General features: G+C 36.8%; 2 protein-coding genes across 5 annotated transcripts in view; one reads left to right on the plus strand and one right to left on the minus strand.

Moving 5' to 3' along the window:
• The window catches only part of LOC131942242 (sodium- and chloride-dependent neutral and basic amino acid transporter B(0+)-like), a 298,846-nt gene that overhangs the window by 268,334 nt on the left and 2,606 nt on the right, over window positions 1-27,906 (plus strand). The window lies entirely within an intron of this gene.
• On the minus strand, window positions 7,774-8,229 carry LOC131942239 (CCHC-type zinc finger nucleic acid binding protein-like). Its single transcript, XM_059301985.1, has one exon. It carries the CDS (start codon window positions 8,227-8,229, stop codon window positions 7,774-7,776), a length of 456 nt encoding a protein of 151 aa, XP_059157968.1.

Below are 27,906 nucleotides of genomic sequence, written 5' to 3' on the forward strand. Positions count from 1 at the left end.
AGTTAGGGTTAGGGCTAGGTTTAGGGCTGTGTTTAGGGCTAGGGCTAGTGCTAGGGCTAGGGCTAGGGCTAGGGCTAGGGCTAGGGTTAGTGTTAGGGTTAGGGTTAGGGTTAGGGTTAGGGTTAGGGTTAGGGTTAGGGTTATGGTTATGGTTATGGTTATGGTTATGGTTATGGTTAGGGTTAGGGTTAGGGTTAGGGATAGGGTTAGTGTTAGAGTTCGGGTTAGGGCTAGGGCTAGGGTTAGGGTTAGGGTTAGGGTTAGGGCTAGGGCTAGGGTTAGGGTTAGGGTTAGGGTTAGGGTTAGGGTTAGGGTTAGGGTTAGGGTTAGGGTTAGGGTTAGGGTTAGGGTTAGGGTTAGGGTTAGGGTTAGGGTTAGGGTTAGGGTTAGGCTTATACCAAAGTCTAGCGTTGGTTTTGGTTTTGTGTGGAGTTTTAGGCTGAGGTGGATGCTTAGGTTTTGCTATTTTTCTTAAGGTTGGGATTAAATTAGTATATAGTATAGAGTGGGTTAGTGTCTGTAGAATAAAGATAATCAAACCGCAGTTATTGTAATCTTTTTTTTTTTAAAACAACCATCATATCAAAAATGCAAGAAAATTATTTTTTTACTATAAAAATTCTATTATAGTCGGCCGTTGGCCCCTAAAATGGCAGTTCCCGCCCCCCCCCCCCACATTGCAGGGTCAGTCGGCACTGTAGTTCCGCCCCTGGTCTAGAGGCGAGGAGGGCTAGGCCTGGTGGACATAAAAACAGGAAGTGTGTGATTATCTTGTGACGCAGTTAGGAAAACCCAGGACAAACTTACTTCCCTTTGCCCAGTGTCCAGCGGCGCACAGTTTAACAGTCCACTTAATGAAGTCAAATTAACATCGGGCTTGGTTGTCAAATAGTCTACAAAATGTCAAACTTTCAAACATTCTTATTGTCGTTACGTTTTCATCTGAGGCATTTATTTCAATTTATTGCAGATTTTCATTGCTATCAAATATATCCGAAGATTATTGTTTCACTCGTATTTTATATTTTGTCAGTTCATGTGTAGCCTACCTTTTATGTGTATAGACTTCTTCTAGTTTCATGAGATCAGAACGTCAATCTTCTAAACCATTCAGTCCTGTCCTCAGTAACATCAGCTCATATTAAACTGCTGTATTCTAGCTTCTATATGCCTAAAAACGAACTCAAAAAAATACTTCTTCTAAATAAAGCTGAAGTGATTAATTTTTTTCTGCTATTTTTAGATACTTGCGTGCAAAATCTATTTAAATGTTTCAAGCTTATGTATATTAATGGCTGTAAAAAGAAAACCATGAAATCAACATTAGAAAACTTAAGTGTTTGTGAATGTTGTAAGAGATTTGACAGACTGAATTAGTCTTCATTATAAAGAAATATTTAAAAAATAATATAGTGCGATACGTACGTTTAGCACGTAAGAGAGACCAGACACGCCTTATAAGTTAAACAATTGTTATTTACTTCGATAAGATGATAAGAGATATGTCAATGAAGGTCATAGAAAATGTTTTTGAGAGCTTTTCATTATAAACTGATTTTACAATCTATGTTTTTTTTTACACCGCTGAGACTACAGGGTCCTTTTGCCCTGACAACATACAACATCACTTTACTCTGACTCGTTTGTTAAATGTAGACACAACGACTACAAGAAAATATTTTTGTTTGAGAAAACTGCCATTTGTACGAGTGATAAATATAGCTATTGGTATGTCAAACAAAGCATAATGCAACTGTAACACTCTGTTGTTAAGACAACTAGCTGTTATTGTTAGTTCTTCTTTCTTCATAGCTAGACTATAAACTACATGTACATTTTACAACGTTATTTAGAATAGTAAAATCTACAAAGAATACAGTACATTCAGTAATCAAACATCCACCGTTAGGTATAGCACATATACTTAGAGTGCGTTAATTTACAAGGTAAAATCACAGGAATAATGCTGGATATATTTTAAGTTCTAACGGTCAACCTTCTCCTTGCGTTCATCTATACGGCCTATCGAACATTTATCCCGATTTATCCCGATAATGAAGATCTACATTCACTCTCTTCAATCGGTGAGTGATGTCCAAATAAAAAGTGATTGATCGCTCGCGCATTTATTTCCGATGGCCAGGAATTCAACAATTCACCAAATACTGTCAGTTAGAGTAACCTTAAAGTTAGAGAAATTAGTACACATTTAATCTATTTGTTAGCAAACAGAAGTGGTCAGCAAAATAAAAAAAAAGAAACATCAGTTTAAGCATGCAAGTATTCGGGCTCATACCCTAAGTCTATCTAGTTTAATGGGTACTTGACTCACGTTATGTAAATTAAAGGGGATTAGGCATAGTGCAGACCACACTATCCCTTCATACGCAGTGGTGAATGAAATTCTACTTCATCTTTCCCATGGACTGTAAGGCTCAAACGTTTCTCCAGTTTACTTTACTATACTGCCACTAAGCTCAAAAGTTTCACAAAAGTTTACACTACTATACTGCCACTAAGCTCAAAAGTTTCACAAAAGTTTACATTACTATACTGCCACTAATCTGCTCATTCATTTTGAAAACAAGGCTGGTATATTTTTATCAATAATTAAAGTTCCATTTCAAATCCGACGGTCTTCGGGGCAATTGAAGTTGAGTTCACTTGTTACTGTGACCTCGGCATTTGAAGGTATAGTGTTGTCAGCACTATGCCCAGCCGCCTTTACTCACCCTAACGTGAGTTAGGTACCCATCAGAGCTAGGTGGACTCAAGGACGGTCTACTGACTTAAACCCGGATTCGCCTTGAGACTTTTTTCTATTATATTCGGGATTTTTATTTTATTGCAATCACGCAGAGATTACTCACCACATGATGTGGCGTACGTGACGTGTAAAAACGTTTAACTTAACAACCCGGATGTTTGAACTATTTTTAGAAGCTATTCTTTTCGATGTTAAGTAGAGCTGGCCTGTTGACATTAAATGAGACCACGAATGTTAAAACAAAGGAACGGATAATGTACTTTCTTACAAATACATTCATGTATACGTTTTCTTAATATTAATATAACACAAGGAAGTAAGTCTACCGCCCCCCTCCCCAAACGAAATAAAATTTATATAAAAAATATATACTTTTAACAGTGTCCGCCCCAGAAGAAAGTCTACCGCCTACCCCCTTAAATTTAAAGTGTTCCTCCCCCCCCCTCCCCACCCCGGAGAGAAAAGTCTGAAAGAAAAACTGCTCAAGATAAACACATAACTACATTGTTAATTGGTACAAAATAAATGTAAATTTTGAAACGCCTAACCCTCCCAGTTATATTTTATCAGCAAGAAAGTGCAGGGAAACACACTTAACATAAACGTCAGTTATCCAGATTTGGCATATTTTTGTGAATTCCCAAAAGTATTAAATAATTTCTCATTGAGTTACTAACATTTTCGTTCTACTCTATTTTCTTCTCCGAATTTTCAACTTCCTGTTTTTAGTATTCCCTTAAACTTATTTATAGACACAACTAACAATTTTAGACCGGTCTGATTGATATGTTTTTTTCACTAACAAATGCGTGTATTATTTTATCAAAATATAAGTCCAAAAATTATAATTTAAATGTAACAAAATCTTTGAGTGCATTCTTTGTATAAGACATTACAGATGTCAACATGACAAGATATAGAAGATTTAATTCTATGATAAAGCTGATACTCGATTCACTAAAATAAGAAAAGAAAATTTTAATTTAATGTTCGTTTAATTTTCTCCTGTCATAAAGTTTTCAGAGTGCCTTACGTTAATTGTACATTGTGTTTTGTATACTGAATGGTTTTATTGACTTTCATATGACGTGTTGTTAGGTTTTGTGAATGTGGTAAGAGATTTGACAGACTGAATTAGTGTACAGTATAAAGAAATATTTAAAAAAAATATAGTAGGGGCCTACGTTAGGTTAATGCATGGGGGGGGGGGGGAGGGTCAAGACGATTGGTGCGGGCTGGGTCTCGTGCTGAGAAGTCACTTGGACCTGGCCAGGAGTTTTATGAAGATGGGTTCAGTGAACGTTGGTTGTTTGCTTTAGTATCATTGCTGATTGTTACATAATACTTTTATCTACAATTTGTTATTAAATATAGTAATCTTTAAATTAGTATTTTACCTTTATTTCCTATCTAATTAACCATGGAAAGTATTCATTTAATTGGTGTTGCAAGTTTCCGCATGATGCACTAATCAAATTGTAGTTATAAGACAACCATCCAACCAACCATCTCACTTATTGTTAGCAAACTGACAAATATTACAAAATAAGAAAAAAAATGTCTAATACAAAATTAGACACAATTCATAGAGGGTCAAATTCAAACGGAATGACCGATTCAGCTTAAATTATCGTAATATCACAGACTTATGTAGTATTTATGATTAATAAAAAGTAAAGTTAGTAGACTAGTTTAAGTCGAGAATTAAAAGTTAGTTTATCAGCTGGAGAAGATGGGTCGGCTCTTATATGATTCACATACAGAATACAACATACAAATACAAGCTATGTGTTGATGTGGACAAGGTAACCGTTGAAGTGTCGATGCATCATTTTACTAATAATGCCTGTTTAGCAGGGGCGGAACTACAGTGCCGCCAGTCCCCGCAATGCGGGGGGGGAGGGCACGCCATTTAGGGGCCCATATATATATATATATATATATATATATATATATATATATATATATATATATATATATATATATATATATATATTAAATATATATATATATAGTAGCCGAAGTTTGTAACTTTGCAGTAAAGATTCATCACCAAAATGTATAATATTTTACATGTACTGTCTTGACATTTTGAAATCTAATTTCATATACCGTATGTTAAAAGCTATTTGGTTGTGGTTCAACCCATTGTCTGTATTTTCTGTTTTGCTTTCTGTTAGATTAAATGAAACTGATAAGTTTATAAATGCAATTGTTTATATTAACTAAGTTTCGTTAGTTTAATTTCTATTTAATTTGTATCATTTCAATCACATACAGAAAATCACGAAATGGAGATCTGTATAGAAGGAGAAACAGATTTTGAGAAGAATTTTATCAACTGCAAGAAAAACCTAGGTTATCTTGACCTGATACCTTTGAAAGATTTCACCGCAGATCACCTGCCACCCAACTACCAACACAAGGACATGGTGGATCTGATCACGTGTTTAGCAGCCCTAACCGTCAAGGTCGAGGTCAGCTACACCAGCACAGAACGACCGGATTTTTTCGCCCTTTGGCTGTAAATATCCGGGTTTCGGCTCAAGAGGGAAGTCCTTGACGAGAACAGGAACAGCGTCCACTTGTCCGGGTAGTAGAGGGGCGTATGTGTACAAGCTGGGGTGTATGGGGGTGTACTCACACGCACAGTGGGTCGCGTGCCAGTGTTAACTACAGTGGGGAGTTATGGGACAATGTGAACAGCTGATACTTATAGAGAACATGTAGAACATACAATTATACCAGCATTAATGTGGCGAGTTATGGGACTCTGTGAATAGCAGATACACATATAGAATACACAACTGTACATACGTTAAAGTGGGGAGCTATGAGACTCTGTGAACAATTGATACACATAAGAAAAATACAACGGTACATACATTACAGCAAGGAGTTATGAGAACACATATAGAACCCACATTTTGAACACACATCGGTACATACATTACAGTGGGGAGTTATGGGACTCTGTAAATAGTAGATACACATATAGAGCATACAGCTGTATATACACTAAAGAAGGGACTTATGGAATAATGTAAACAGTAGATACACATATATAACACACAACTGTACATACATTAAATGGTGGTGTTTTGGGACTCGTCGTCCCGTTTGTCCTAGTCTTCGTACGACTATGTGAGAGCGGGTGAAAGCTTGTACCATTACCTCTTTCCACTACTAATAGTCTCTACATCCGTTTTGTGTACGTAGATTCAGTGCAGCAAGTTAGCTGGCCAATGTTTTCTGTTTTTTACTTTCTCGTGTATACGAAGTATAGTGGAGGTATTGTAATCGTGCAAAAAAGTCGAGATTTTTGCAAATCTCGACGTTTTACACCTCACTGATACGGAAAAACATAATTTTGCAATCTATGTCGGTTTCTGTTACGCTTTCGTTAACTTGCTGTGATGCTGCAGTAGCTTGATGTGCTTCAGTTTGGCCATCTACTCCAAAGGCATCTTCTACCTCTCTATGCCTTGCTTCTCTAAGTGTTGGGTTCTTGACTCTAGGGGTTTATATATAACAACAGACAAATACGACGTATACAACAATAACACTAACACTCTATAATAACAATAATAATAATATATTAAATAATATATACAGTACTAAAATAATAAAAGGATCAAAAGGGGTCTACAACATAAATACAATACTCAACACCACGTTCCACGTTCCACGTCCACAGCCACACTACCACTAACTGATTCACACACTAGCACACGCTCTGACACCCGTCACCTGACACACCTCACGTGAACACCTCTCGCTCCATGTAAACACACTCAACCAAGGGATACAACTATACACCAAAGGGAGGGTACCTGTCGTTCCAGCACACAACACACACACACACAAGCAGGGGACATGTAAGGGAAGTAACATCCCTCCCCTCCACCTTCAGATCTCTTTTCTTTAAAGAGATCAAACATCTCTTGTTCCATTAGCCACTGTTGGTGCCCGAGCTCGACTATGTATTCTTTAGTCCTTAGGAAGCCTCGATTTGACCGGTGGGGACAGCGTGTGGCTTGTATCCAGCCTGGACAGTTTGGTCCAGAGTGTGGCTTGTATCCAGCCTGAACAGTTTGGTCCAGAGTGTGGCTTGTATCCAGCCTGGACAGTTCGATCCAGAGTGTGGCTTGTATCCAGCCTGGACAGTTCGGTCCAGAGTGTGGCTTGTATCCAGCCTGAACAGTTTGGTCCAGAGTGTGGCTTGTATCCAGCCTGAACAGTTTGGTCCAGAGTGTGGCTTGTATCCAGCCTGGACAGTTCGGTCCAGAGTGTGGCTTGTATCCAGCCTGGACAGTTCGATCCAGAGTGTGGCTTGTATCCAGCCTGAACAATTCGGTCCTGAGTGTGGCTTGTATCCAGCCTGAACAATTCGGTCCTGAGAGTGGACTATGGTTTTTCTCCGGCCGGGCACCAAGCTCGTGGTCTGACTATCTCAACCTATAAAGATACATGTGAGAAGCCACAATAAAAAAAATTAATCAGCATAATCATTCTATACTGCATCAGTAATACCTTTCTCAAACATTTCTCAATATAATCATATCATAATGCCTCAATAGTAAATTCTTAACATATTCATACTATACTCCAACAATAACATTTCTCAATATCATATACACTAGTCGTTGTAAACACTCGTGATAGAATGTCTGCTACAAAGTTCTCAGTTCCCTTGATGTGTTTCACAGTACAGGCTATTTCCTGTAGTGTAAGGGCCCATCGGCAGATGCGTACGTCGCCATAGATGGTCATCTTTTCTTAAAGGCGATCAAACTGAGTTCCTATCTCGATAGCCGTTTTAACTACAGTAATCATCTCCAGCCCGTAATAATCTTACACAGCTTCTGTAAAAAAAAAAAAAAAAAAAAAAAAAAAAAAAAAAAAAAAAAAAAAAAAAAAAATTAACATTGATTGAATAAATTATCTTAACAAAAAACTTACCAAGGACACTACCGTTGTAAGGATACGCCTCCAAATTTCGGGTTTTACCTCACTCCCATATGCGAGTCTTTAAGCAGGGAAAAATATCCTAACATATCACGCTGAGCTGTGGGACACACCCGTGATATGTGACCAACACCACCGCAGCAATAACACTTGAGATCATCTAACCGTTGATGTACATTTTCAGTAAGCCAGTTGCTCGCTCTACTGGTCCCGTTGGGACAGTTTCGTTGTATGTGGCCTGGCTTTCTACAGTTATAACAGGCGCCTGTATCTATATCCATACTGCACTCTTTGGCAATGTGACCTTGTTCATTGCATTTGTAGCACCGATAAGGTCTTTTGTTGTTTCCATACTCCACAACAGCTCTTTTATCTGACCTATTTCTCCAAGGAAAACCGTTACTACTATCGCTATGACAATCCCTGGCATAGTGTCCATGACGTCCACATGTGAAACATTTACTGCTCAGGCTGACCTTCCTAACACCATGCATAGGCTGTACACCCGCTAGTTATGCCTACCGTTTACCTGTTTCGTTCCTGTCCCGTCTAGAGGTATGACAGACTCCCGATATATGATTAACTCCCCCGCATGAGTAGCACTCAATTTCTTCCGTGGAAGGGCAAGTGTGGCGTCCTGGAGATTGCGGTGTCTTGTTTTGCCAGGGTATCCTCTCTGCTGTAGAACTTGCAGCGACGTACGGAGGGGTTTGGTTTACTGGCCTCGTCACTCTAGCGTTTTGAGTGCTCTTATAGTTGTCAATAACTTTAAGATTATCTTCCACACTTACCTTAGCAGCACCATTCAGCCTCTCCAACAGATCACACGTGACAACCGATTTGATACGATTAACTATCAGGAGGTTCACCAAGTCCTCAAACGTTTCTTTTGTCTCCGACTGCCGGACCCACGTTCTCAAAGCGGCTTCTGCGTTGACTGCGAAGCTTCTCATGTCGTCGTGTGTTGGTACCAGCTGGTGGAATCTGACCCTATACTTTTACTCATTGAAGCCTGCATGCGTCAATAACTTTACCTTTACTGACTCGAAGTCATGATGCAAGTTCAGTCCCGTCTCAATGAGGAAAGTCTTCAGTTGTCCACTCATCTTGTCCGTCAGAAGGAGCGACCAGTCCTTGGGGTCAATACCTTGTCTTTTGGCTTGACTTTCAAAGTGTCTCAGGTACGCACCCAGGTCCTCGTCTACCGTCATTGCCGCCACGTCCCTCAAGCGGGGTACAGGGTTACATACCTTTGCCACGACATCGGCCTTCGCATCTTCTACCCTCCTCAACTCTTCCTTTACCCACTCCGCCAAACTGTCATCAGTCAGCCCGATTAGCTTCCCCTCCTCCTTCAAGTCACTTATTAACTGTCTTCTGGAACTCCTGGTAGTCACCATGCTAAACGGACGAGCCCCCAAATGTTGGGTTCTAGAATCTAGGGGTTTATATATAACAACAGACAAAAACGACGTATACAACAATAACACTAACACTCTATAATAACAATAATAATAATATATTTAATAATATATACAGTACTAAAATAATAAAAGGATCAAAAGGGGTCTACAACATAAATACAATACTCAACACCACGTTCCACGTTCCACGTCCACAGCCACACTACCATTAACTGATTCACACACTAGCACACGCTCTGACACCCGTCACCTGACACACCTCACGTGAACACCTCTCGCTCCATGTAAACACACTCAACCAAGGGATACAACTATACACCAAAGGGAGGGTACCTGTCGTTCCAACACAACACACACACACACACACACAAGCAGGGGACATGTAAGGGAAGTAACACTAAGCATTTCATTTTGTCTTTCTCCGTCAACATCATAACTATCTCAATGCTTTAAGAAATTTCTATTGTTAATTAGATGTTCCCTAACTTTTATCTTTATCATTTGCATCCCAAGTGTCAATTGCCCTGTAACGCCGTCAAGAGCGCGAGTCTTTAAATGCTCACACATTTTAGACAGGTGCCTGTCTGTGTTGCAGTGGCAACATTGCACCCTCCTCCCATTGATGATTATAAGGACTCTGCTCTCCTTGTTGGCCTCATTTGTAAGTATAATATAGTGTGGGACACATCTTCTTTCTGCAGAGAGATGGTGAATTGGACCACATTTGATTGGTCTATTCTCTTAAATGTTGGTGTTGAGTCCTGACTGCTTATAGATTTCAGCACGCCCATTTGCCCAGATTTATCGGCGTGGGTTATTGATATTCTCTGCACTCTGTATCTGGGTGTTACCCCATGTGGCAAAATCTGTGAAATTCTTTTAGGTGCATTTTCTCATATAGTTCCTTCGATCTAATGGTGACATACCGTTTACGCAGTGTCCCGTAGTTATACAGACCTTCAAATTCAGCTGGTGATAGGCTACATAACATACATAGCTCTCTTTTTAGTTCGTCAGCTGTGAGAGTAGCTAAAGAGAAACCCTCTTCTATGAAAATCTCTAGAGTTTTTGGCGCATGTCCTGCCATGCCAAACTTAGGCAGGAATAGCCGTTTGATGTATTTTTCCGACATAGTTGTGAGTGAGGCCCACCCGGGGCCAGGCAACACACACAAGAAATAAATCAGAAAAAAAGTACTTACAATGTATAAAATGTTAAGAAAAAAAAAACACACACACAAGGTTCCAAATGGAAATACACAGAAGTTTTGTGAAAATCAGATACGTTTTCAAAAAATAATTATCGGGAATCAAACAAATTCGAAGTAAAGAATAAACAAACGCGACACTAAAATTGTGCATGTTATTGTTAAACTTATTAGCTGAAATTTAAAGCTGTCTTATGTGCTTTGTCTAAATAAAGTTAGTGTTAATCATATGGATCGGCACCTACATTACCATGTACTATCGTGTCATATATTCTGTTGAAGTGATCTAACAGGCTTTTTTAACACGTTTTTAACACGTTTTTCTTAACTCAGCTTCGCGTTTGTGGATTTGTTTGTTTGTTGTTAAAATTGACATCGAAAATTAGCCCACTTCTGATTGCTCTACAGATCTGAAATTTGGCATACAGGCTACTTTCGCCTAACAATTTCAGATGCAATCATAAAAACTAGCAATTAGAGACCGTAATTAGCTTAATTTACTTACGCCCCAAGGACCATAAAATTGAGGACATGATTTCTAAAGATACCGACAAGACTGGAGGCTTATTCACACAGTTACTTCGGCCCCAATCGATGTGAGCGCGCTGGCCGTGATCGTATAGTGGTTAGTACTTCGCGTTGTGGCCGCGACAACCCAGGTTCGAATCCTGGTCGCTCAAGATTTTTTAGTCCGTGTATTTATAAACACTTAGTCAAGTCATACTTAATCAAGTCATTAGATTAAGTAGAAAATAAACTATTTAAAAAACTTTTTTAAAAACCACGTTTTTCATGTGTAGCAACGGACTAAAAAGGAGAAAATAAAATACTTAAAAAAAACTTTTTAAAAAACCACGTTTTTCTTGTGGACTAAAAAGTAGAAAATAAATTTTTCTTTTGTGCTTCCTCGAGCTGTGCAGGTTCTTGTGATGACTGACAAAAAACGTGGGTCGGGCAGATGGGTCGGGAAATTTGATGGTGAACGTACCCACGTTTTTTGTCAGTCATCACAAGAACGTGCACAGCTCGAGGAAGCACAAAAGAAAAATTTATTTTCTACTTTTTAGTCCACAAGAAAAACGTGGTTTTTTAAAAAGTTTTTTTTAAGTATTTTAACACGTTTTTCTTAACTCAGCTTCGCGTTTGTTTGTTTGTTTGGATGTTTGTTGTTAAAATTGACATCGAAAATTAGCCCACTTCTGATTGCTCTATAGACCTGAAATTTGGCATGCATGCTACTTTTGCCTAACAATTTCAGATGCAATCATAAAAACTAGCAATTAGTGACCGTAATTAGCTTAATTTAATTACGCCCCAAGGACCATAAAATTGAGGACATGATTTCTAAAGATACCGACAAGACTGGAGGCCTATTGACCCAGTTACTTCGGCCCCAATCGATGTGACCGCGCTGGCCGTGATCGTATAGTGGTTAGTACTTCGCGTTGTGGCCGCGACAACCCAGGTTCGAATCCTGGTCGCTCAAGTTTTTAGTCCGTGTATTTATAAACACTTTTTTAAAAACCACGTTTTTCATGTGTAGCAACGGACTAAAAAAGAGAAAATAAAATACTTAAAAAAAACTTTTAAAAAAACCACGTTTTTCTTGTGGACTAAAAAGTAGAAAATAAAATTTTCTTTTGTGCTTCCTCGAGCTGTGCAGGTTCCTGTGATGACTGACAAAAAACGTGGGTCGGGCAGATGGGTCGGGAAATTTGATGGTGAACGTACCCACGTTTTTTGTCAGTCATCACAAGAACCTGCACAGCTCGAGGAAGCACAAAAGAAAATTTTATTTTCTACTTTTTAGTCCACAAGAAAAACGTGGTTTTTTAAAAAGTTTTTTTTAAGTATTTTATTTATTCTTAACTCAGCTTCGCGTTTGTGGATTTGTTTGTTTGTTGTTAAAATTGACATCGAAAATTAGCCCACTTCTGATTGCTCTAGAGATCTGAAATTTGGCATGCAGGCTACTTTCGCCTAACAATTTCAGATGCAATCATAAAAACTAGCAATTAGAGACCGTAATTAGCTTAATTTAATTACGCCCCAAGGACCATAAAATTGAGGACATGATTTCTAAAGATACCGACAAGACTGAAGGCCTATTGACACAGTTACTTCGGCCCCAATCGATGTGAGCGCGCTGGCCGTGATCGTATAGTGGTTAGTACTTCGCGTTGTGGCCGCGACAACCCAGGTTCGAATCCTGGTCGCTCAAGATTTTTAGTCCGTGTATTTATAAACACTTAGTCAAGTCATACTTAATCAAGTCATTAGATAAAGTAGAAAATAAACTATATAAAAAACTTTTTTAAAAAACACGTTTTTCATGTGTAGCAACGGACTAAAAAGGAGAAAATAAAATACTTAAAAAAAAACTTTTTAAAAAACCACGTTTTTCTTGTGGACTAAAAAGTAGAAAATAAATTTTTCTTTTGTGCTTCCTCCAGCTGTGCAGATTCTTGTGATGACTGACAAAAAACGTGGGTCGGGCAGATGGGTCGGGAAATTTGATGGTGAACGTACCCACGTTTTTTGTCAGTCATCACAAGAATCTGCACAGCTCGAGGAAGCACAAAAGAAAAATTTATTTTCTACTTTTTATTCCACAAGAAAAACGTGGTTTTTTAAAAAGTTTTTTTTTAAGTATTTTATTTAACGCTCAGGTTGGTAAAACTTACTGTTGATGAAACCAAAATACATGAGTTTTAATCTCGCTACAAAGAAACAGAACACAAAGGAATATATTAGTCAGGTCATTTGGTCAAATGTACAAGCTAAAATCAGAATGTCTAATTTTCTAACTTTTTTCCTTTCAATAAAAAATAACAATTTTAAAAAATATTAATGTTGATAAAAGCCAATGATGAAATGATTGGCTTGGAAGTTTTAAGAAACATCCTTTAACATCCTATCACGAATAATGTAAGCCTTTTGCAAAACACCCCTGTTTATTGCTTGCATTACTTAATTCTTTTGTAGACTTTTTTTTTGTTTTTTTTTGTTAATTGTTTTACTTATATTTTATATTTATTTTAAATACATATTTTATCCAGAGGTTATATGATATTGTATAAAATGATTATAGTTATCTAAACATGAGAATAGTCTAGCCCAGGGGTCGGCAACCTTTTGAAGCGGAAGAGCCAAAAGTTACAATTTTCAAAATGTCCCTGGTGTTAAAGAGCCACTAACAATTTTTTATTTCAAGTATTTTATTTTTTTATTAAGATTATCAGTATTTGTGCAAGGAGCTGTAGAGCCGCTTCTTGACATCAAAAGAGCCGCATGCGGCTCGCGAGCCGCAGGTTGCCGACCCCTAGTCTAGCCACTTAGTAGAAGACATGGTCAATGAATTGATACCACGAATCATAACACTAATCAAATTCAAAGACACACGTCATATGCCACAAACACAACCCATAAATAAAATCAAACTATTAAATTATGTCGCAATATCAAGAATAACTCTAGACAATCTAAGGTAAAAATATATAACATTTCCTAAAATTAAATGTAAAATAAATTTTCTTGGAAATAAAAACTAATTATATATTTTCAAAATTTTGTAACAAATCACAACAAGACAGAACAACATTATTAAAAAATAAGTTTTAAACTTTATTTTAGTTAAAACGATACGATAAAATTCATGATCATAGATATCGACGAATTACGTTTTAGGTTCGAACTCTTGAACATTCTTCTAGCAGTCAGTGGATCTACCGCTAGACCAAGAAGTACACCTAACTTGATATTAATTTTTTTTAAAATGATAAGTTCTATTACGCCATCATATTGATGTAAATTAAACATTGACTAACATATCACCATCACAAGCCCATACGGGTATTCCGCTTTCATTTTAAAACGTCTGAAAGTGTAAAACAAAACAAAAACTATGTCAATGTGATTCTTTCATGGGGTAGATGAAATAGAGGGAGGTAATGTGTTAGCCCAGCTGTCTTGGTTTCCACTGATATAAGTTTGTTGTCGTTTCTTATTCGAACTCGCGACTTTCGGATTAGCAGTCTAGCGCTCTCTCGATAGGCCACGTCGCCCCCTTTTAAAAACACCATTAGTTAGAAAATAAAATACTTAAAAAAAACTTTTTAAAAAACCACGTTTTTCTTGTGGACTAAAAAGTAGAAAATAAATTTTTCTTTTGTGCTTCCTCGAGCTGTGCAGGTTCTTGTGATGACTGACAAAAAACGTGGGTGCGTTCTCCATCAAATTTCCCGACCCATCTGCCCGACCCACGTTTTTTGTCAGTCATCACAAGAACCTGCACAGCTCGAGGAAGCACAAAAGAAAAATTTATTTTCTACTTTTTAGTCCACAAGAAAAACGTGGTTTTTTAAAAAGTTTTTTTTAAGTATTTTATTTTCACCTTTTTAGTCCGTTGCTACACATGAAAAACGTGGTTTTTAAAAAAAGTTTTTTATATAGTTTATTTTCTACTTTATCAATTGACTTGATTAAGTATGACTTGACTAAGTGTTAATAAAAACGGACTAAAAATCTTGAGCGACCAGGATTCGAACCTGGGTTGTCGCGGCCACAACGCGAAGTACTAACCACTATACGATCACGGCCAGCGCGCTCACATAGATTGGGGCCGAAGTAACTGTGTCAATAGGCCTTCAGTCTTGTCGGTATGTTTAGAAATCATGTCCTCGATTTTATGGTCCTTGGGGCGTAATTAAATTAAGCTAATTACGGTCTCTAATTGCTAGTTTTTATGAATGCATCTGAAATTGTTAGGCGAAAGTAGACTGCATTCCTAATTTCAGATCTCTAGAGCAATCAGAAGTGGGCTAATTTTCGATGTCAATTTTAACAACAAACATCCAAACAAACAAACAAACGCGAAGCTGAGTTAAGAAAAACGTGTTAAAAAATATAACAAGAAATAAGATATGAATTGAGGTGGAAGTTTTGTTTTTGTTCTTATGTCTTGTGTCTATGAATAAATGTTTAGATCTTTGACTGATTAGGCTTTATGTATTAATCTACCCACGCATAGCAATTGTGACCGTGATGGGTTCTGGTCGAGTTAAGCCAAGCATGACGGCTCTGGATCTTGAGTCTTAGAGCATGTCAACCACAGTCTAAGGTTAGACTTGACATGAATTGTCTTAAAACATGTCACCTACAGTGTAAGGTAGAACTTGACATGAATTGTCTTAAAACATGTCACCAACATTAAAAGGTAACGCTTGACACGCAAGTGATAGACGAAGAGGATGTGACGATTGGAACAAGATTTTATTCAACTTTTGTCTAGCAATTTGAACGCTAGCATCTCGCTCTCCCGTGCTCTCTTCGGCTTGCTATCTTTTTCTCTCACTCCCTAACTCTCTCAGTCCCTCTCTCTCCTTAACTCTCTCCGTCCTTCCCTCTCCCTAACTCTCTCAGTCCCTCTCTCTCCCTAACTCTCTCCGTCCTTCCCTCTCCCTAACTCTCTCAGTCCTTCCCTCTCCCTAACTCTCTCAGTCCCTCTCTCTCCCTAACTCCGTCCTTCCCTCTCCCTAACTCTCTCCGTCCTTCCCTCTCCATAACTCTCTCCGTCTTTCCCTCTCCCTAACTCTCTCCGTCCTTCCCTCTCCCTAACTCTCTCAGTCCCTCACTCTCCCTAACTCTCTCCGTCTTTCCCTCTCCCTAACTCTCTCCGTCCTTCCCTCTCCCTAACTCTCTCAGTCCTTCTCTCTCCCTAACTCTCTCCGTCCTTCTCTCTCACTAACTCTCTCAGTCCCTCTCTCTCCCAAACTCCGTCCTTCCCTCTCCCTAACTCTCTCCGTCCTTCTCTCTCCCTAACTCTCTCCGTCCTTCTCTCTCCCTAACTCTCTCCGTACTTCACTCTCTCTAACTCTCTCCGCCCTTCTCTCTCCCTTACTCTCTCCGTCCTTCTCTCTCCCAAACTCCGTCCTTCTCTATCACTAACTCTCTCAGTCCCTCTCTCTCCCAAACTCCATCCTTCCCTCTCAATAACTCTCTCCGTCCTTCTCTCTCCCTAACTCCGTCCTTCTCTATCACTAACTCTCTCAGTCCCTCTCTCTCCCAAACTCCATCCTTCCCTCTCCCTAACTCTCTCCGTCCTTCTCTCTCCCTAACTCTCTCCGTCCTTATCTCTCCTTAACTCTCTTCGTCCTTCTCTCTCTCTAACTCCGTCCTTCCCTCTCCCTAACTCTCTCCGTCCTTCACTCTCCCTAACTCACTCCGTCATTCTCTCCGCTCAATGCACTAATAAATATTTGAATGTGAATAAGCTCATCTTTTAAATCTTTATAAAACAAATATAAACATACGAATAAACATTTAAACGTAAACCCATACACATTTTAGCGATAAATTATTTTACTAAATACAGCAAGTTAGTTTATTTTCTTTTTTTTCTCTTTAATTTAAAAGCGTATTATTGTGAATATATTAATATCCGTTTTGATATATGTTTTATTTTCTTCTTTTAGTAATGATGTATTTTAAAATATAAAATAGTCCATGTTTAAGTATTTAATCCCAATTCGTAGGCTAAATTAATTTTATTATGTGTTATTTGAGAATGTCATAATATTATATTGAAGTCAACCAAATAAAACGTCAAACATATTTGCTTTGAACCCGATTGTGATTTAAAAAATGAGGTTACTCCACCTTCTTATACCGTGGTCAGCTTTCAGACAAGAAACCAGCCATCCGTGACAAACTGCTCACCGTGGTAGGATAATACCTGATAGTGTTATTCTTTAATTATTATTTATTCATGTATTAATGAGCTTTTTTATTGTTAATGAGTAAATTCGTATTTATTTAGGTTCGAAAATATTATGTTATTGCATTGTCGTCACAACTGAGTTATTAGATTTACATTAAACCCAAAAGTAGAGGCGGCTGGGTATAATACTCAAAACACAAATTCTGCTTAAAATGTTGTTGTTAAGAAAATAAAGTTTAAACTCGAACGTTTATGTCTAAGATAAAGTTTAATTCTAATATGTAACAAAGTAAAGTTAAAGTTCGTATTTTCATAGTTGGGATCGTGTTTATTTATTTGTCTGTGTGTCGTGGAGACATGATGTTAAATGTAGTGATTAGGAAATCCAATGTTCAATTTACTACATTACATGTTAGTGTCCCATAAGAACCCCCCTCACATAAATGATATCAACAAGAATTAAAATTTGTAAAAAAGAAGCTTTTAATAGAGTCTATTAATCATGATAACAAATGCAACATTTACTAAAATATGTGTAGGGTTACTTATTAAAAGTATTACAAAATATATAATTATAAAATTACATGTCGATAAAAGATGAAAAGAAAACAACCTTAAACTATCTCAAGAGGGTTTATTAATGCTAAATTGATAAAAAATGGCTTTCTCATTTCATTGTTGTTAAATTCAGAATAAGTCACATCCATAAATTAAATGTAATAATACTCTATTTATACATCTGAGTATTGTGATTAATTTAATTCAGAAAAAAAGAAGTTATTTTTACCTGTAACTTTTTATAAAAGCACATTTAATTTCAATTCCTTTCGTTAAAAAAAAAGCTACACTATGCGATCGTTACTATACTACAACACTACATACTGAGGTTTAAAGAGAGATACATTTTGTATTTAATCACTAATGGCCAGATAATTCAGGTCCAATAATGACCATTTAATTTAGGTCCACTAATGACAATTTTAATGAGGTCCACTGATCCTGTCCTTATGCTCCTGTCCTATGATTCCCCGTGGGTTTACGGGTGGGGTGATGGTGATGTTTACTCGTGGTTGACCAATACCGTTAAGGATAGAACGCTTGCCCATATAGCCACTGGTAGAGTAAATACAAGTTCATAGAATTGTTTACAATCGTCAGGTTTTATATATATATATATATATATATATATATATATATATATATATATATATATATATATATATATATATATATATATATATTTATTTATTTAAATAGATACATACATGTATCACTGCAAATGAACTAAATATATTGCATGATTTGTTGACTACATAAATGTAGAAGAGCAAACTCTAGCAAAGTGTTCTGTAAAAAATAATTCTTAATTTCGCAAGGGAGGCGCCATTATATTATACCTCAATATACGGTATAAAAAAATAATAAAAGTGAATTGCAGTGACATCATTCATCCGATAGGCATGAAACTTTGGGTAGTTCATTATAAAACTCTATGGAATGGTTCAGTAAAAAATCATTTTTAATTTCGCAAGGGCAGCGCCACGAGAGGGTGCGATTTTTCTCTATATACTGTATATGAAAATAGAAGTCGATTACGGTCTCACTACGTTCATCCGATAGCCATCAAACTTTAGGGACTTGATTAGAACAATCCAGGCAAGGGTTCTGTAAAAAACATCCATTTTTTAAAATTCGCAAGGGCGCCGCCACGGAATGGTGGGATTTTTCTCATTATACGGTATATAAAAATAGAACACGATTGCCGTTCGACGCAATTTATCCCGGTGCCATAAAACTTTAGGGAGTTGATGAATACTCCCGAGAAGGTTTCTGGGGTGGGAGTAGGGAATAGGGGTGGGTGGGTGTGGGGGCGGGGATTTAATTTTTGCATGGGCGGCCGCCCGGCAGTATTCGATTTGGCGCCCTTTTCTTTCCCGTGAGCGCTATTGTGAATACATTCGGTCTTAACAGTGTGATAGACAATGGATAGGATGGGGCGTTACAAACGCTCACTAAATTGAATCAGGCGTGTCATCTGGCTACCTGGTAGGGTGCGATATTTTTAGACCATCAATCAGAAATTGAGATTGAGCATCTAATAATAGACTATTAGTAACGCTAACATATTGCATCAGTCACACTAATGTTTAAAACACGTCAAATACTTTTTTACGTGCTAATAAAATAGTCCTGTTCATTTGTGTCACTTTTGCGTATGATACAATCTGCATCATTGTTAACATGATGCTTTTTGGCACGATGGCGCCTGATAGTTATTAAGGAGCCAGGGGCCGTACGTGGCGCCGATGCGGTAGTGTAATCGAGGGGGGGGGGGTGCTGCTGAGAGTTCCCCTCTACGTTACTGACACATGGCTGGTCACCGAAATATGTTCTACCTGATTATTTTGGTGAGTGATTAATGTACCCATACGGTTTTCACGCGGTAGTGTAGGTAAACCCGTGTCACGGTGTTCATGATCCAAGCGCAGGCATTGTTTACATTTAAATAACTCACTTTTAGAAAAGAATATAGGATTGGTAACGTATGGATGAAACCCGTCTTCTATCTCCGCGGCAAAGCGCGGGGACGGGTACGCTAGTATATATATATATATATATATATATATATATATATATATATATATATATATATATATATATATATATAATATAAATAAGTGTATTATAGATACGCATATGTGGTTGTGTGTGAGTATAAAATGTGTATATTTTGGACTTAAAACAACTGTCCTTATGTCGGTAACACATATGGCCTTCTCTTCTTCTTTGTTCTTTAATTCTAACGATGGTAGATATACTCTCCAACATAATTACGTGTGAATTTGTTATGAACATATTATAGGCCGTCGACTTCGATGTCAGCCTGCTTTTCTTTTTGCGTTTGCTTCCATAGAATTTGTCCAACCAAGAACAAACTACAAGGCAACCGTTGTTTGATTTTGATGTTGTCTCTCCTAGAAGAGTTGCTGTCCCCTGCTAACGAGCCCATTCTGACCGGTATATGCCCTGAATAACTGTGGTGTATACAGCTTAACATGTGATATACAGGTATTATGTGACGAAGTGTCAGTATGAGAATAGGCACACAAGTTGTTTAGACAAACACAAATGAAAATACGATGTTTTGTATTGCATCCATTGTAGATTAGTAGTTCTTTTATAGACGTCACCAATCATAAAATTTATAAAATCGACAGGAATGCACTAGGTACATCATACACAAGTTTGGATACGTGATACATGTACAGGCATGACATTGTGAGATAAACTAAAAGACTTACTAGCAATATCCACAGCAGAGGGTGCTCCCGTAGGACGGGCAGACCAAAGACTTTGGGTACAAGATACAGTCCTTGGATTTGTCACAAACAGCATGGTGAAGTTTAGATATTAGAACATGATTAGTACAGCTGTTGTATTGTGGCATTCATTACTAAATACCACTTTAATAATCTCAGATTATAATTGCAACACCACTTTTATATTCACACACACAGCGTCCCACACTTGTATTATGAATTGAATATGACATTTTTTACACATACCAAGCAAACTCTCCGATTCTTTATATATATATGTATATATATATATATATATATATATATATATATATATATATATATATATATATATATATATATATATATATATATATATGGCATACATATAATTTGATATCTATTTATAAATATAGGTATATATATATATATATATATATGGCATACATATAATTTGATATCTATGTATAAATATAGGCCTATATATATATATATATATATATATATATATATATATATATATATATGTTACGGTCAAAGCCCGAAATGCCGCCAAAGCTCGCATTGGCCGGCTCTCTTGGCCAAAGCCCAAAGAACTTAGCACTAAAAGTGTATTTCGTACTGTGACGTACTGGCCAATGTTGTATCTAGACTAAGTTATGATCGGATTTTCATTATTCTGAGTGGTTTCATTGTAAGGTATTGTTTACCTCTTGTTTGTATATCATTCTATACCAGTTTATTCTCAGTTACCAGGATCATTCAACCAAATTCATTTATTGAGAGCAGAAAAAATTGCTTACCAGCTGCTGGATATCTTCACGGTTATTGGTCGGTCGTCCCTAGCCAGATAATCTTCTAATTCAGACTTTAGCCGGTCGTCCATGGCCAGTCCGCGGATACGCCGGCCAAAGCCCAAATTCAAGTGAAGTTTTGGACATTGACCGGTCAATGGGAGGCGATATTGGCCAATGCGCGCATTGGCCGACCTGGGGCTTTGACCGTAACAAATGTACATCGTCTCATTCCCAACATTCAGTAATACTTTGTACATCGTCCCATTCCATACATTCCATTAATTCTAGAACAACACTAAAAAGAATGGAATCTTATGAACCTAGAATTTAATTGTTTTTTTAAATTTCTGTTGATTAGAAATTTAGTTTTAGTAAGAACATTTTTTTATAATATATATAAACTGACTTGAGCTCTTGATGAATTAAAAAAAACAATTCCATTACTTATGTGTTGTTTTTTTTTAATTTAATTTTTATTTTAACTGATTATGCTAGTATAAATAAAAACTAAGTTTAGTCACATGAATAATTAATATGCTAAGGGTTATCAATGTGAAATTTAGTTTTAATTTGAGTTTTGAAATGCATGTAGTCTTAATTATAGCTCTTGTTGACTTGAATAAATATGGACTTTTTTTTTCCTTACAGCCGATATGTACTAGAAGCTACTGACGGTATATTTGATCTCGGTAGAGTGAAAAGGGACTTAACTCTATGTAACTTGTGCCTGTTTGATCAAGGGAGTTAAGACGGTGGGAAAGGTTTAGAAATCTAGTCATTGCACTATATAGTATTTATTTGTGTAAATTGTATAGTTTTACAAGTAACAATTTTTTTTTAAATATTTATCCTGTTATTATAATTAATTAGTTTTTACCATTTTTACGCTGTCATGTAAAATAACAGCTTTAGGTATATCTAATCGACCAATCGTTTTAGTAATATACTTCTGTTTTAAATATATTAACTGATATTTCGGCTATAATCTAGCAACAGATCTTACGCAAACCTAATTAGGTAATAATGTATTATTTAAACTAGATGAAATTCGTGAAGCGTTCGACATTGTTTAAAAAAAAACAAGATAAATGGCCCCACTGAAGACGAAATGCTTCGGGCATAACATTTTCTAAATTACAACTAAAATAAGTACAGCAACTTCAAATATAACCGGAAACGAAAAATTTCATTGAAAACTGATTTTTATCCAGAATAGGCATTTTAACCGGATTTAACCTTGATCTACACGTAGTTACTGCACATAGATACTAGATACAGTCGTAGTCATACCCCTAAACCTTGACAAAAGTCGCATTTAGAGTTTATTTCAGGCAACTCTTCAGGAGGGTAGAAAGCAAAACAAAATGTATCTCTAATCAAGACCTGGTTCCTACGTTTGTTCGCTAAACTTCAATCATGCAGATGGTGTTTCTTTCAGAATTTTTTTTCTCGAGTCTCGGAGGGGGAGGGGGGGAGGGGAAGGGCACTTGAAATTTTCAAAGAGGGGGCGAACTCAATATTTGATAGAAGGCAGAGAATTAGCAGGCTGAAATCGGAGTAAATGGCCTCAATGGCGCATAACCAGTTGACACGTAATCCTTAAGTTTGATGGAAGCATGGTCGAGTCGGCATAGCTCATGATTGATAAATTTGAAAAAAGTCTCGAGTTCAAACCCTTTGGCAGATAAGGCTCGATACCTCCCAACACTAAAAATTAAGAACGAAGAAGAAGATCTTTTACCTACATGTGAAATTTCATGTAAATTTTAAGGCTTTTGAAAAATTAAAAAGAGAATAAGTTCCACCTCCGGTTACCGGAAATCTATGAAAAGTTGATACAGAACTACACATTTAATATAATACTTATATATGGAATTTCATCAACCTAGCTGTAATGGTACTCAAGTTATCGTGTTTTTAGACACACATACACTCACACACAGACAGACATACGGACATGATTGCAAAACTATATTTTCCGAATCTGGGAGGTGTAAAAGGTCGAGATTATTAAAAATCTTGATTTTTTTTGCCCAATTAACTTCTATATACTTCGTATACGAGAAAGTAAAAAAAAGTTTAAGTAATTAAAAATGGATAAACAATATTGTCTATATCCCGCGTTGCCATCTATCGTAGTTTAATATAAGAATATTCGAGAAAGTTTAAGGGAGATCACTCCCGGTTTATTTTGTCATATTACTCTATCCGATAATATATAAGGCTGACCAATAATATATTGTCATTTCTGACAGACTATTTATGTACGGCCCATCCCGCAAGACTACGTAAATAGCATATGGCATGGCAGACTGACTAAGCAGCTTTCGTCTATCATGGCATGCTGTCTAATTATCTGCAGTCTCTAAATAAACCTGTCTAATTACCTGCAGTCTCTAAATAAACCTGTCTAAATACCTGCAGTCTCTAAATAAACCTGTCTAATTACCTGCAGTCTCTAAATAAACCTGTCTAAATACCTGCAGTCTCTAAATAAACCTGTCTAATTACCTGCAGTCTCTAAATAAACCTGTCTAATTACCTGCAGTCTCTAAATAAACCTGCCTAAATACCTGTCGTCTATCATGGCAGGCTGTCTACTTTTTCGCCCTGTTTCCCTACGTTCTGATGACAGTCCTGCTGGTCAGGGGCGTCACCCTGGACGGTGCCAAGAAAGGAATCGATTACTACCTGACGCCCGATACTTCCAAGCTGAAAGAAGCAAAGGTATTTATATTGTTAAACCAGAGGCGTAGCGACCCCTCCCGGCGCCCGGGGACAAACTTTCGATTTGCACCCCCACCTCGAACGTTTTATTTGCACCCCCCCCCCCCCCACCCTCAAACTTTCAATTTGGCGCCCCCCCTAAGGTCGGCGCCCGGGGACATATGTCACCCCCCCCCCCCGCTTCCCCCCCCCCCCCCCCCCCCCCCGCCACCGCTACGCATCTGTTATACCAATAAGGGGATCGATTACTAACTGACGCCTGATACATCAAATCTGAAAGAAGCAAAGGTAGGCCCTATTTTATAGTTAAAAGTAACAAATATATTTATATGGTTGACAGAAGAAAAGGTATTTATAGTGTTGACAGAAGCAAAGGAATATATATTTTTGGCAGAAGCAAAGGTATGTATATTGTTAAAAGCTGAAATATGCAACGGTAATTATATTGTTGAAAGAAGCAGTGGTAATTTTAGTGTTAAAAGAATCAGAGGTATTTATATTATTGAAAGAAGTATAGGTATGCCTATTGTTGTATTGATTTATTTTGTTCATATGGTGAAATAATAAAGAAACAACTGACTCCATTGCATTTAAAAATTGCAAGTAGTCATGGTACTTAAACACCATAATATTTTAACGCAAAAAGGGAAAACATTACAGTACTAAAGATCCTACCTACAAATGTAAGGCTAATAAATAAGAATCGTAGTCGGTCATTAAATATTTCTTTATTCAGCTTTAAAGTTAGAGAAAACAATACATATTTATAGTTATTCTAAGTTTTGTTGCTAATTGTCGTTTAAGTTAAAATACACATTATGTTTTCTTGTGAATTCGTATAATAAGCATGTCTTTCGAATGATTTCTTAAATAAAGACTATGAACGATAACTCTTTTAAATTACACTCAGTTAAAATAAATGTGTTAATTCCCCTCTTAAACGATTGATATAAAATATAAACTTTTCTAATATGTCTACACTTGGATCATACAACATCTCCACAATGATAGATACAATATTTTCTAACATGTAAAAAATGGGATCATACAACAACTCCACATGTATGGAAGGCCGCAGCGTCCCAGATTTTCTTTTCCCTCAGCTGTTGTACCGGAAGTTTAGCAGTTACAACAAATTCAATAACAATGTCCTCAGGTATAACAAATTCAATAACAACGTCCTCAGGTATAACAAATTCTATAAGAACGTCCTCAGGTATAACAAATTCAATAACAATGTCCAGTTACAACAAATTCAAAATCAACGTCCTCAGGTATAACAAATTCAATTACAATGTCCTCAGGTATAACAAATTCAAAAAAAATGTCCTCAGGTATAACAAATTCTATAACAAAGTCCTCAGGTATAACAAATTCAATAACAATGTCCTCAGGATAACAAATTCAATAACAACGTCCTCATGTATAACAAATTCAATAACAACGTCCTCGGGTATAACAAATTCAATAACAATGTCCTCAGGTATAACAAATTCAATAGCAACGTCCTCAGGTATAACAAATTCAATAACAACGTCCTCAGGTATAACAAATTCAATATCAACGTCCTCAGGTATAACAAATTCAATAACAATGCCTTTTTTGTTTTTTTTGGTAATAATCTATTGCAAAAGTCGTATTTATCTCTGTTCTAACAATGTTAAATTACATGTAGTGATACTGTTCTAATTAAGTCAAACCATAATTTGTAAGTATTACCAAGTTGAACATGTGCTTATATTATTCATAACTACCAATAGTCTATCATGACAAGATGTCTACTTTTTCGCCTTGTTCATTATCCATTTATTGAAACTTAAAGATTTTTACATAAAAATTAATATATAGACTCTGCTAGAAAACACTATGTTATTATTTTAAACTTTATAATAACTAACGTTGACATTGAAATGTTCAGTAAGGAACGAAAACGAAAGTAGATGAGGACATTGTAATATGTTGTCTTACAGAGACAGCATCATTGGGCCATTTTTACCTGTCTGACATTGTAATATGTTGTCTTACAGAGACAGCATCATTGGGCCATTTTTACCTGTCTGACATTGTAATATGTTGTCTTACAGAGACAGCATTATGGTGCCAATCATTAACTGTCTGACGAGTTTCTACGCCGGCTTTGCGATATTCTCAATTCTGGGATATATGGCTGAAAATACAGGGGTCGCTGTGGAAAATGTCACCACGGATGGTAGGTAGATGTGTCACCTCTGATTGTAGATATATGTATCACCACTGATGGTAGGTAGATGTGTCACGATTGATAATACGTACAGGTGTCAACACTGATGGTAGGTAGAAGTGTCATAATTGATAGTACGTATATTGATGGTAGGTAGATGTGTCATTACTGATGGTAGTAAGATGTGTAATCATGGATGGTAGGTATATGTGTCATGGATAGTACGTATATGTGTCACCACTGATGGTACGTATATGTGTCACCACTGATGGTACGTATATGTGTCACCATTAATGATAGTAAGATGTTTCACCACTGATAGTATTTTGATGTCACCACGAATGGTAGAAAGAGATCTCATCTGCGGATGCTAGGTATGTGTAACACCATGTATGGTAGATATTAGTGACACCAAGGATGATGGGTAGATGTGTCACTATTGAAATAGATATGTTGGGCTAGTACAAAAAGGTGATAATGTCTCCACTAGTTGTAAATAGACTATGGATGGCATGCCAATCGATCAAAGTAAAGATAGAAGATTTCGTTCTACAAATACACACACACATACACGCTTATATATATATATATATATATATATATATATATATATATATATATATATATATATATATATATATACACACACAGTGAGCGTGTTTTTTTTTTTCAACTGAAACTATTGCAAGTACTGTTCATGTCCCTAAATGTAACTCGTCATTTCCTTTTGACATAGGTCAAGGTCTTATTTTTGTCGCCTATCCTGAAGCGTTGTCACAACTTCCGGTTCCACAGTTGTGGTCTGTGTTCTTCTTCCTGATGTTAATTTGTCTCGGTCTGGGAACTCAGGTAGGCTGTTGTATGATTTACGTACTGGGAACTCAGGTAGGCTGTCATTTCATTTATCTATTGGGGACTAAGGTAGGCTGTCGTATTATTAAACCTGTATGCAATCCTGTGTTATGGAGACACAACGCATGCTATCAACATAGTACGTGGCTTGACTCTGATTTTTCCAGCCAACACGGACTTAATTAATATGTTAGACTTTTTACTTATTCTTTGCTATTGTATTAACGTAGGCAGTGATTGAACGACTTATAATCTGTAAATCTTGAGTTGTTTGGATTACTGGCTTTAGACCATAGTTTTTCCCCAATCCCACCTAGCTTTATTGGGTACCTAACTCACGTGTAGATAAGTAAAGGCGGCTGGAAATTCAGCTGACTACTTTAGCCGTTTTTATGCGGAGATCGCGTACATAAATTGAACTATATTTTGTCTTTCTTATTGCTAAGAAATTCCGTTGGCAAATTTATCTAAATTTTACTCTATTTAAAAAAATAACTTGCCTATAATAGTCTAAAGTATATTGTTTACAATGTTAAAATTTAGTATGTTGTTTAAAATTAACATTATGTTTATGTTTTTTTAATCGTTGAAACCGTTAAAGAAGCTGTTTTCTGTATATTTTGAATTCATTTTAAATTGATCCAATCCTTTTCCCACAGTTCCCCAGCGTTGAGACTGTGCTCACAGCTCTACAAGACGAGTTCGCTTACTTCCGGAGGAAGAACGTCGCCATGTTGTTCCGTATTAGTGTCTGCATCATCGGCTTTTTGCTGGGGCTACCCATGACGACACAGGTACAATATCGTTATTTGTGTACACGTACATTAGTACATTATGACGACAGACAGATTGGCGATTGATAGATGAAGCAAGTTAAATGCATGTTGTCTTGGCTGAAACACAATTATGTTATAAATATAAATATATGTATATTGATAAACTTGAAC

The sequence above is a fragment of the Physella acuta genome, unplaced genomic scaffold (genome assembly GCF_028476545.2).
Source record: "Physella acuta isolate Inbredline_101_S28 unplaced genomic scaffold, ASM2847654v3 ptg000397l, whole genome shotgun sequence".
NCBI lineage: Eukaryota > Metazoa > Mollusca > Gastropoda > Physidae > Physella > Physella acuta.